Raw genomic sequence first — 12923 nt, 5'->3', positions numbered from 1 at the left:
GCAAATACATTTTTAAAACTGAGTTGTTAAAACTAAATTATTTTTAAAACTGAGAAGCGTTGAAAAGAGTATTAAACTATTGTTGAGGTGTTTAGCATCTTGAGATACAAAAGAAAATACTACTATAAAATTCAACAGGTGAAATTTATGTTCCTTGCTGAACAAGCATTTGACACATCTGAAGATATCTCCTCCTCCTACCCCTCAATTAAAATGCAACTTTAATGAGTAAGACTGCTGTTTTGGTTCCAGGTCTTGTTTTGTTTTTTGGTTTTTGTTTTGTTTTGTTTTATTTTAGACAGAGTCTCACTCTATCTCCCAGGCTAGAGTGTGGTGTCATCATCATAGCTGACTGCAACCTCAAACTTCTGGGCTCAGGTGACCCTACTGCCTCAGCTTCCCAAGTAGCTGGGACTACAGGTACACACCACCACACCCAGTTAATTTTTCTATTTTTAGCAGAGACGGGAATCTCAGTCTTTCTCAGGCTGGTCTCGAACTCCTGACCTCAAGCAATCTTCCTGCCTCAGCCTCCCAAAGTGCTAGGATTACAGGTGTGAGCCACTGTACCTGGCCAGGTCCCAGGTCTCTATAATCACCTAGTTATAACTGTATAGTTGTTTCAATTAGCTTGTTAAACCAGATGACCAATGAAAAAAAACTAACTATTTTCGAGGTCTCAGTTCTACTTTGAATGAAAGTTTTATCCACCCATGCGGAGTCCAGGATTATTCTAAGAGCAAGGACCCAAAGTTGTAACTCCCTAAGGGAGGGACCATGTCTGTGTTTTGCTTAGCATTAGTATTCTCAAGTCTTAGGACAATGGCTAGCACATAGTGGGTGCTCCATGTATATTTTTTGAATGAGAGTCACATTTTATGGATGCCAAACAAAAGTTGATCTTGTAGAAGTATAAAGTAGAACAGAGGATACTAGAGTCTGGGTAAGGAAGGAGGAAAGGGGGATTGGAAGAGATTTTTTAAAGGATACAAATTACAGCTAGATAGGGGGAATGAGCTCTAATGTTCTGTCCCACTGTAGGATGACTATAGTTAATGTATTATATAGTTTCAAATAGCTAGAAGGAGGATATGAATCTTCCCAACACAAAGTAATGATGAATATTAATATTTGAGATGATGGATACGCTAATTACCATACAGTTGTATAAAATGTATTGAAACATTGCTGTGTACCCATAAGTATGTACAATTATTATGTGTGAATTTAAAATGTTTTTACATAAAAAGGAAGTCACATTTTTAGAGGAATATTTGCAATTTCATTGGATGTTTATGAAGTTAACTAGATAGCATATCATTTATTTTATTTGAACATAAAATACCCCCATGTTTTTCTACCAAATATAAAAGAATCAGGCCAGGCACTGTGGCATACACCCATAATCCTAGCACTCTGGGAGGCCGAGGTGGGAGGATTGCTTGAGTTCAGGAGTTCCAGACCAGCCTGAGCAAGAGCGAGACCCCATCTCTACAAAAAATAGAAAGAAATTAGCCAAACAATTAAAAATAGAAAAAATTAGGCATGGTGGCGCATGCCTGTAGTCCCAGCTACTTGGGAAGCTGAGGCAGGAGGATCACTGGAGCCCAGGAGTTTGAGGTTGCTGTGAGCTAGGCTGACGCCATGGCACTCTAGCCCGGGCAACAGAGTGAGACTCTGTCTCAAAAAAATAAATAACTAAAATAAAAGAATCATTCGTTTGGAGAGAGATTGGGGAATTGATGGCATGCATTTTTTTCATGTATTTACCAAGCTTTATAAACAGGGTTCAAAAACAATTTGAGGAAGGAGATTTTCATTTAAGCCTCACTATCTGTCCTTCTGATCTTCTAGCCAGTTCCTCTAGCCATGCTTGTCAAAAACTCTAGAAAACTGTGATTGTTAGTATTTTACAGCCTTATAATGTATAGTATAATCCTAAGAATCGGTGTTGAAATTGTATTCTTTGCCTGTTTGCTGTTGGGGTCTTTATTTTCCTGCCTCTTTCCCCTGTAAAATAGCTCAGAAACTTTTTCAAATTACCTTAACTACCTGCACTTTGCTTCCCAAGGTGAAGATTGTAAGAACAAATGAAGGAGTGGCTCTTCTGTTTCTTGCTGTCCCTCTGTTCATTTTAATGAGAAAAAGAGAAAACATCACAGCTGAAAACTAATCCTGAGTAGCTAATAAAAAATCCACTGCATTTCCGTTCTATCCTTTCTCCTACACCAGGGAAGGAAAGGTTTCTAATTAGCAGCAAGTGAGCATGGAAGAAATAAATGTCCTTCATATTAGGTATGGAGGGGTTTAAATTCACAGGTCTCTGAAAATACTGATATACCTATGTCTACAATAGGTGGCAAGATTCGACCAAACTTGGAAAGAAAAACAAAAAACACAGAACACGTGAATGTGAATACCTTTACTAAAGTATTTAAAACTTGTCTCACCAATACAATTGCTACAAGGAGCTAATGACTGACTTTTGCTTCATTTTTATAGGACTCCGAGGAAGAGGAAAATGAGCTGGAAGCTATTAACAGGAAGCTGATAAATTCACAGCCTTATGTACCTGTGGAGTTTGCTGACTTCAGCGTTTACAACGCCAGCTTGGAGAACAGGGAATGGTTTGCTTCTAAAGTAGATTTGACAAACTCACGGGTCTTGGAGAAAGAAGTGTCCCGTAGCCCTACCACCAGCAGTATTACCAGTGGCTACTTTTCCCACAGTGCCTCCAATGCCACGCTGTCTGACATGGCAGTCCCTTCCAGCGACAGCTCAGATCAGCTGGCCATTCAGATGAAGGATGCAGACTCCACTGAGCACTCTGGCCCATCGCTTGGACAGGATTTCAGGCCGTCATCAAACAGAGAGTTGACGGAAGTAGAAAGAGGCTTGGTAAAGGACAAGATAATCATGGTGCCACTCAAAGAAAACAGTGCCTTAGCCAAAGGGAGCCCATCATCCCAGAGCATTCCTGAGAAAAACTCCAAGATGCTGTGCAGGACTGACTCGTGTTCGGAACTAGATGCCTGCCCCAGCAAAAGTGGCCAGCCGGCCAGAGAATTCTGCCCGGGGGAGGTGACAGTAGAACACACCACTAACATCCTTGAGGACCATTCTTTCACAGAGTTCATGGGGGTGTCAGATGGCAAAGATTTTGACGGTTTGACAGATTCCTCTGCTGGAGAGCTTTCGGGTAGGAGGAACCTACCAAATAAAATGGATAGCAGGTGTGTCTCCGATGGGCCCCAGGACCCTGTCCAGCTGCATTCCAACTTAGAGGATGACAAGGTAATAAATTCCAGAGACAGCCCTTTGGGTTCCGTGCTGTCCGTGAGCACGCCTGACTGCACACCAATCCCCAGAGGCCCTTCACCACCATCGCTTGGTAGGAGAGATTCATTCAGATGTCTCTGACAAGGAAGATGAGCCCACTGGGCAGCAGGTCACATCCCACCCAGCTCAGACTCTGTGGCAGAGCAGGTCTGCTTTGGGAACCAGAGTGGAACCATGAAATAGATAGGACCAGTGAATTTTTTATCTGACACGTGGGTTGGTGTTGAATAAAGTGTTCAGATGGATAAAGATCAGTCGATCTCATATTCATTCCCTGAGATGGTTGGTTACTGGCTATCCCAAAGAATTCTGGTAGCATCTACCATATTTCATCAAATGTGTGATTCCTTTGATTACTAAATGCCTTTATTTTATGTATCATTAAGGAAGAAAATACCAGTCATATTGGATTAGAGGGAATAAGAAAGAAAAAATCGGCAGTTATAAGACACACCCCAATTTCAAAGATGTAAGGTGGGGAGAAGAACATATATGTCACAGAATGGGTAAAATAAAGTAATTTGATACCTATGAGTGGAAAAGTGCCTTAGGGAGGCACAGGTGAATTCCCTGAGCAATTAACGTTTGGGCTTTGGAAGTCACCCAGGTTGGTTTTAATACGGGTAAATCTTCTAATTGGAACAAAATGGAGTTTTGCTAATATTCCTAAGGCAAACAGAAAATGATGTGAATAAGAGATTATCCACTTCTGAGCACCACAGTTTCTTTCCTTTCACATTCACTTTCTTGGCCCCATGGCTGTGCAGGAGGCATGGGAGAGCCACAGCTTAGCGAAACAAAGAGCTAACAGAACTAGAAAGAGCCTTGTTGAAGGCTAAGATAATCATGGTGCCACTCAATCCCTTTGTTTTGCTGAGAAAGTTATTCCAGAGTAATGGCTTTCCTCCCTGCTTTCCTTACTGGGCCTTAACATTTCAGCGTGTGTCTTTTATGTGGCGTACTCATTAATAAACGGCCGAAACCTAAACAGTCATCTCTTACAAGAAGAAAAAGACTTCTTTGCCCAACAGAAGAATGATGGTAGTCACTCGCCACTGTTCTTGTGAGCAAAACGTGCATCTTCCTTTACACGGGTTGAAGCAGAATCTGCATGGCTGGTCTGTGCCAGCTTTTCCGTCCTTGTTCAAGAAGGCCGTGTTAAAGCCTCTTTCATTCTTCACCCTAAGAATTAAGTTTGTTTCACAAACCTAAATGTGCAACAGACTCACTGAGTGGTAGGGGGTCAGTAGAGGAGGACGCCTCTTAAAAACTCAAATTCCCAGGACTCACTGCTCTCCACCCCTGTGATTTTGCTTCATGGGAGGTGGAGCAGGGGAAATTAGGTTTTCACAAATTAGGTTTTCCACTCTGGTGTCTGAGGGCCAGAGAAGAGGGAAGAGGGGCAACAGATAGAAAAAGTTTATGTTTCAGAAGTTTGCAGAATAGCATGTCCCTGCCAGAGAGCTTGGTTTAAAAGTGGGATTTACAGAACTGTTTGCTGTAGCAAGATGATGGAATTATGGGGATTTTTTTTTTTTTTTTTTTTGAGACAGAGTCTCGCTTTGTTGCCCAGGCTAGAGTGAGTGCCGTGGCGTCAGCCTAGCTCACAGCAACCTCAAACTCCTGGGCTCAGGCAATCCTGCTGCCTCAGCCTCCCAAGTAGCTGGGACTACAGGCATGTGCCACCATGCCCGGCTAATTTTTTCTATGTATATTAGTTTGCCAATTAATTTCTTTCTATTTTTATATAGTAGAGACGGGGTCTTGCTCTTGCTCAGACAGGTTTCAAACTCATGACCTCAAGCAATCCTCCCGCCTCGGCCTCCCAGAGTGCTAGGATTACAGGCGTGAGCCACCGCACCCGGCTTGGGATTTTTTTCCTTTAAAAAATTTTGTGTTAGTATTTTTGTTACATTAGTTTTGGTAAGTTGTTTTCACACGCCTGCCATCCCAGTACTTTGGGAGGCCACCGTGGAAGAATCTCTTGAGCCCAAGTGTTCCAGGCCGCTGTGAGCCACAGTCACACATTGCTCTCCAGCCTGGGCAACAGAGCAAGATTCTGTCTCTAAATTTTAAAAAAAATAATACATTGTTTTGACAGTATTAAAATGTATTTGAGAACTTTTCAGGTACTAAAATTGGACTGTTGCTCTAACCCTGAAATGACTTAAGAGCATGGGTCCAGAAATAACTTTTTTTTTTAACTTCGAGTGTTGCTATCATGATTTTTCCTAGAAATTTCACCCCGGGATGTGTATAGTATGAATTCCAGCACTGGATTCCATAATAAACCCACTCCTGTGGGTCGCTTTAGGAAGAGCCCCTTTCTTGGGGGGAGTGTGGTCTGGGCCCAGGGTGGGTTCTGTCGTGGGGTGGGGGGGCAGGTGGGGCTGAGAAGCTTGAACTCACCAGCCTCTGCATTCCAGGGAGCCACGGCCCCACGGTGAAAGGCAGCGAGCACTTCCTCCTCAGGCCACCTTGGGAAAGCACCAGCCCATCTTTGCAACATGCTGCCGCCCAGCTGAACCTCAGACCAGAGGCTGGAGAAGCCAAGCCATGTGCTTCCTGGGCCACCTCCTTTCCCTTCCCCGGCGGGAGAAGCGGCACTTTGTCACTTGGGTGAATCAGCAGCCTCTGCTTTTTTCAGAAAGCAAGAGAACTGAAAATCCTGGATTAACTAAGTGACAGTATTTTTGTTTGCACTTACTACACACCTCCACTGTGTAGAAACCTCTACAGATTCAAACAAACTTTATTCTTGTACAGTTTTAATCAATTCTTACTGTAGAATCTGGAGTCAATGCTCTAATTTGTTTTTTTTTATAAATAATATATATTATGTATATGAAATGTGTATCTATAGTATGTCTGTTCGGAGGCAGACATGGCTGCACACTAAAATGCAGATAACGGTGATTTTTAGGAAATCATAAGGTACTGGACTTCGTTACAAAACAACTTGGATGATCTCTTATACATGAGCAGATGAAAAATATTTTGCCTAAGAATGAGCTCGCAAATCCCTCTTTGCAGAGAAGGTTACAGCATACTGTTCTTTATAACCAAAGAACTGACGTAAGACTGAACGTTTTTGCTGTCCACTGTTGTTTTGTGTGAACATAATATGTCTGACCGCAAGTTTGGTGCCATACTTCCTGTGCTGCCCGTCTCTGTCCTTTGTTTCATAAGCACACTGAGAAATCTCACGGCTACAATCTTTGGTCTTCCACCTGGCCCAGCACCTACTGACTTGACATTGTATTACAACCTGTTGACAGTGACTGGAGCTCTGACTCTGGAGCTTCCTGTCCCTTGGGTCAGCCCAGGCGGGCAGGTGGAATGCAGAGAGCAGTATTACTGTCAGAAAACACAAGGACAGCCACCGGTTGGGTTGGGGTGGGGTGGGATGGGAGGGGTGTCGATTTGGGTTTTTTTGGGTTTTTTTTTTAATGGTTTTGTTTTGGATTGGTAGGTTTCACTGTGGTGTGGTTTTGCTGTTGTTATTTTGCTTGGTTCTGGGAAATGCTGAAGAGATGGACTGAGCCATAAAGTTACCCAGTTCATACTTTACCATGTTTGCAAGAGATGATCGAATACAGATGACTCTGCTGTTGTTGTCTTCATTTGTAAAGTTCTCCTATGAACGGAGATTTTGAAGGACCGTGTGTATGAAAAGTCCTTTCTGTACCTATTCTGTAGATGCCTGTATAATTGGCCTGGGTGTACAGCTACAAACATGTGAGAGCAAGAGTGAGAGAATGGGGTACAGCCTGCTGTACCTTTTTTCTTTGAGTTCTTGGCATCAGTAAATGAGTAAGATATCGGAAACTGTAATGAAAAGCTGCTGTTCATGGTTTTTGTGTATAGTGAGCTGACTGTAGTATTTTACTATTGTCCGTTTAAAAAAAAGAAAAAACTGTAATTTATATCCCCATTCAACTTTATTGTATTTAATTGGTACAGATTTCTGTGTGTGTTTTAGAATACAGACTGTCTAATTCAGATTTTAAAACATCAATTGTTTGTCTTTAATAATCCTGCCACTGGTTTCAGATCTGTTTGTATACAAATAGATACATGGTATACATATGTATACATGCCATATTTGTATGTATACAAGCCCCTGTAGTGTTAGACAATAATACCATCAGCTAACATTTACTGAAAGTTTACTGTGTACTAGGCGCTATTCCAAACATTTGATATTTATTATTATTGATCCTCATAGCAATGATGCCATAGGTGCTACTGTTATTAAGTATTTGACAAATGGGAAACTGAGGCACAGGTTCATCCTGGAGAGGTGGCAAAGCCAGGGTTCAGCCCACTCTTCCATCAGTCTCTCTGTGCTCTCCCTGATGGCGTGTCGCAGAGGGCCAGACCTCATGAAGGGAGGACAGGGCACCTTCAGAGGGCAGAAGTATGTGGTGAGTGTCACAAGTTCTAGACTGACCATCGTCCCATGGGGGGAGGCATCTGGAGCAGGTGGAACATGGTGTGTTAATCCCTGTTCACAGTGCTTAAATCTTTACGGCAAGTAGCAGGACCCTGCCACCTGTGAAATAGTGTCTAAAGATGGCATACTTTGGAAGTTTTATCTAAAAATGATATTATTAGAGAATCTTTTCAGAAAAATCTCAGTTCACAAAAGCTTTTCTGAGGTTGCCAATAATTAGATCTAGCCTATGCTGGGCAGAAGAGTGCCTTATATAGACTTCCAGGAGCAATTAGAGAGGGGGCCAATAAAGAAACCCAAAACTTATTTGAATTTTACAGAGTGGGGCCAGGGAGAGGAAAACGGCTATTTAATATTTAAATGATGACAACTAAAAATATAGTTCAAGAGAAAATGTATAATCATCATTCCCCTTATTAGTGTGAAACCAATGGTATTCAGGTCACTGACATTGTTATTTATCATTATGACTAAGAAAACAAACTGGTTGTAGGACATATTTTACTGGATAGTTAAAATAGGCATGTGTTTAATAGTTAATTTCCAAAGTACCATATTACCAGTGTCGTCACATTTGTTTATGGCCTTTTGTTTTTGAGACAGAGTCTCGCTTTGTTGCCCAGGCTAGAGTGAGTGCCGTGGCGTCAGCCTAGCTCACAGCAACCTCAAACTCCTGGACTCAAGCAATCCTGCTGCCTCAGCCTCCCGAGTAGCTGGGACTACAGGCATGTGCCACCATGCCCGGCTAATTTTTTCTATATATATTAGTTGGCCAATTAATTTCTTTTCTTTTTATAGTAGAGACGGGGTCTCGCTCCTGCTCAGGCTGGTTTCTAACTCCTGACCTGGAGCAATCCACCCGCCTCGGCCTCCCAGAGTGCTAGGATTACAGGCCTGAGCCACCGCGCCCGGCCTTGTTTATGGCTTTTTGTTTATTTATTTATTTATTTATTTATTTATTTATTTATTTATTTATTTATTTATTTATTTATTTATTTATTTTTTGAGACAGAGTCTCACTCTGTTGCCCAGGCTAGAGTGAGTGCTGTGGCGTCAGCCTAGCTCACAGCAACCTCAATCTCCTGGGCTCAAGGAATCCTATTGCCTCAGCCTCCCGATTAGCTGGGACTATAGGCATGTGCCACCATGCCCAGCTAATTTTTTGTATATATATATTTTAGTTGGTCAATTAATTTCTTTCTATTTTTAGTAGAGATGGGGTCTCGCTCTTGCTCAGGCTGGTTTCAAACTCCTGACCTTGAGCAATCCGCCCACCTCGGCCTCCCAGAGTGCTAGGATTATAGGCGAGAGCCACCTCGCCCAGCCCAGGGACATTTTTACCTCATTGTTTTTGTCATGACTGTTCCCTATGCCTGGAAGTGTTTTTTCCTGTCAGACTTATTCACATGCTTTATCTTCTCACCTTCTTTGGGTATTGACTTTTTTTTTTTTTTTTGAGACAGAGTCTCACTTTGTTGCCCAGGCTAGAATGAGTGGCGTGGCGTCAGCCTGGCTCACAGCAACCTCAATCTCCGGGCCTCAGCAATCCTCCTGCCTCAGCCTCCCGAGTAGCTGGGACTACAGGCATGCGCCACCATGCCAGGCTAATTTTTTGTATATATATTTTTAGTTGGTCAATTAATTTATTTCTATTTTTGGTAGAGACGGGGTCTCGCTCAGGCTGGTTTCGAACTCCTGAACTTGAGCAATCCTATGGCTTTTTGGACACACATTTTATCATAACAAAAATATAGCCTTGTGTTTCTTTTTTTATATATATATATGTTTTTAGTTGGTCAATTAATTTCTATTTTTAGTAGAGACGGGGTCTTGCTCTGGCTGGTTTCGAACTCCTGACCTTGAGCAATCCGCCCACCTTGGCCTCCCAGAGTGCTAGGATTACAGGCGTGAGCCACCATGCCTGGCCTAGCCCTGTGTTTCTAAGGCACCGACTTGTGGAAAGAATAACTTTATAAAAATACCTTTAAGGTTATGGCTCAAGCTGTGTGTGCCCACACGAAGGCAGTGGCCGGAGTGGGAGTAGTGGTGACCAGCTGCAGGAATCCTCGTTGAGTCCTCTGGGGAAGAGGAAAAGGTCATTTGGAACTGGCAGCTTCCAAATTCCTGGGGGTCATCTGGAGTTCAGGGAGAGCTGGGAAGAATGCACTCAAAAGGAAACCGAGGAAGAAGCAGCTCTTCACCTAAAAGATGTTCGCTTTGCCTAGGTTGTGAATTCTGTCATTGCGAAAGAGGATACCATTATGTCACTCTGTTAATGAAAGGAGAGGTGAACGTGAGTCATGATTTAGAACCAAAGAAAGTAGACCCTGAAAAAAATGAAAGCAGGGAGTGGGGTTCCTTGGGAAGAATTTTCCTCCACTAAACCAGTGTCTCTGGACACTAGGTTGTTTAAAGGAACAAGAGTATGATCCATTTAAAGAAGATTTGAACCATCTGATAGGATACAAAGGAAATTATCTCTAGGTGACCAAGAAGATTCCTTGATTTAAAAAAAAAAAAAAAAAAGATAAAAATAAGGTCTAGAGAATAAAAAATAGCTACATTTCAAAATTCCATTTAATCTAAAAAGTTCCCTGTGATTGCTAATTTATTTACAATCTCTTTTTTTTTTTAATTCTTCTGCAACATGTAACTAGGGGAATATTTACAGCCTCTTAAAGTACCCACTACCCTTTCAGTCAGTACTTGAGAAAAGTTTTCTGGAATATGTCATTGAATTGCATTTCTGACACACACCATATGATAAATAGTGATTCTGTGGTTAATCTGCTTTGCATATTTATGATATTTGCTGTGTGGTTTGTCATTACCAACTTGTACGGAGTAGGATGCAACAGAATTTGCCTTAACGTTTCAGTTCAAATATAGATCCTAATTCAAATACCATAATTCAAATTCAAACACAGTTTGCTTAATGCAGAATTTATTAAGTGTGTTGATTTTCCTCTCATTTATTTAAGAAAGGTTTTTTTGGGGTTTTTTTGATAATATATTGTTACAGTCTATGCAGCTGTAGAGAAAAGGCCAAGGCATTAGGGTTTCTGATTGAGAACCTAAACCAAGAGAAATGAGACAAACCATCTAAGATCTGTATCCTACCATTAGCTGGCTGGGTGATTTTGGATTCCTCACTTATTGTCTCTGACATCCAGTGACTTTATATGTAAAATGAGGAAATTAGACTACAGCATTGGTTCTCAATGTGTGGTCTGCGTGTCCTAAGGAACATTTCAAGGGTATTCAAGGTCAAAGCTATTGTTATAATAAGACATTGATTATCTTTTTCACTCTCATTCTTTCATGAGTGTATGGAGTTTTCCAGAGGCTACCTGATGTGTGATACTTTAACAGACTGAAAGCAAAAGCAGAAGTGAGAATCCAGCTTTCTTCTAATAAATCAGACGTTAAAGAGATTCGTAAAAATGTAAAACAATGCCACTGTTCTCACTAAAAAAAAAAAAATCCTTTAGGATTAGATAGGGCAAGATACTATCTTCTACTAAATTATACTGTTCCAGCCAATAATTGTTTTTAAAATTAAAATATTTAAGCTTTAGAACAATGTTGAAAAAAACAAGACAGGCCGGGCGCCAGTGGCTCACGCCTGTAATCCTAGCACTCTGGGCGGCCAAGGCGGGTGGATTGCTCGATTCCGGAGTTCGAAACCAGCCTGAGCAAGAGCAAGACCCTATCTCTACTATAAATAGAAAGAAATTAATTGGCCAACTAATATATATAGAAAAAAATTAGCCAGGCATGGTGGCACATGCCTGTAGTCCCAGCTACTCGGGAGGCTGAGTCAGGAGGATCGCTTGAGCCCAGGAGTTTGAGGTTGCTGTGAACTAGGCTGACACCACGGCACTCTAGCCTGGGCAACAAAGCAAGACTCTGTCTCAAAAAAAGAAAAAACAAGACAACTAATTACATGATTAAGCTTTATTTAAAAAGTAAAGCTTTCTGGTCATGTAATTAGAAAGTCTTAAAATGTAATCGAATAAGAGATTCTTTCTCGCTCTCTACTTTTCTGGACCAAGAGCTATAAAGAGAAAAGTATGCACAATCACGTAGAAAGCTTTTTGTATTAAGCCTTGCACTTACTACAGTAACACTAGCACTGTGGTTCTCTGTAATGTTGAGCTCACCTCCCAAATTAAAAAACAAAAAAACCTGTAATTGATGACATAGAGGGGATAAAACAAGTGGTTTCTTTTCTTTTCTTTTTTTTTTCTATTTTCTTGCTCAACAATCAACCCAGAACACTTCTGAGACCAAATGGGGGCGGGGGATTCCCCATACTCTGGACACCAGCTGGGTGTCCTCCAATTCAATTCTGAAACCCACCTCCCTGGAGAAGCGTCAGATCCCATAGGTGGAGGGCTCAGTCCCACAAGACTGCCCCCCACTTCCACTGCCAGTCGCAAGCCTCAGGTTGTTTCACCTGTGCTTTTGACTCACTTGCTAGAAATCGGGATTCCCATGACCCCTTCCGTGGCTTTGATTAATTTGCCAGAGCAGCTCACAGAACTCAGGGAAACACTTAACTTCACCAGTTGATTCTAAAGGATATTACAAAGGATGCGGACGAAGAGATGCACAGGGCAAGGCGGGGGGAAGGGATATGGAGCTTCCATGCCCTACCCGGGTGCACCATAGTCCAGGAAACCTGGACAAACCTCCACAAGTTCAGCAGTCTGGAAGTTCTCCCAGTCTAGTCCTTTAGGAACTTTATAGAGGCTTCATTACACAGGCATGATTGATTAAACCATTGGCCCTTGGTGAGTAACTTAACCTTCAGCCCCTCTCTCCTCTCCAAGGTTGGGGGGATGGGCCTGAAAGTCTCAGCCCTCCAATCCCGCCTTGGTCTTTCTGGCGACCAGCCCCAGCCACCATTCAACTCAATTGCTTACAAAAAGACACTCATCACTTTGAAGATTCCAAGGATTTTAGGAGTTTATGCAGGATGAAGACCAAATACACATTTCACAATATCACAGTAATATACAGCAGTTCGTCTCTGGTTTTCTTCTGAAAGGCAGTGAGCTCTCATGCCAGCAGCTTCCCACCTGGGAAGACATCCTGGCGGTCACTACTGCCTGGAGCAGGTGGG

At 42.1% G+C, this 12923-nt stretch overlaps 1 protein-coding gene and 1 pseudogene across 1 annotated transcript in view; both read left to right on the top strand.

Moving 5' to 3' along the window:
- Positions 1 to 4879, top strand: part of KIF13A (kinesin family member 13A) — a 198487-nt gene extending 193608 nt beyond the window's left edge. Inside the window, 2 exon segments of the mRNA XM_020280123.2 lie at positions 2503 to 3300; positions 3302 to 4879. Of these exon segments, the coding sequence (XP_020135712.2) occupies positions 2503 to 3300; positions 3302 to 3340 (837 nt within the window). The 3' untranslated portion in view covers positions 3341 to 4879.
- Positions 4880 to 9283: 4404 nt separating this feature from the next.
- On the top strand, positions 9284 to 11418 carry LOC105865162 (nucleotide triphosphate diphosphatase NUDT15 pseudogene; annotated as a pseudogene).
- Positions 11419 to 12923: the final 1505 nt, after the last annotated feature.

The sequence above is a fragment of the Microcebus murinus genome, chromosome 15 (genome assembly GCF_040939455.1).
Source record: "Microcebus murinus isolate Inina chromosome 15, M.murinus_Inina_mat1.0, whole genome shotgun sequence".
In the NCBI taxonomy this organism is placed as follows: domain Eukaryota; kingdom Metazoa; phylum Chordata; class Mammalia; order Primates; family Cheirogaleidae; genus Microcebus; species Microcebus murinus.
This window is presented reverse-complemented; position numbering and strand designations above follow the sequence as displayed.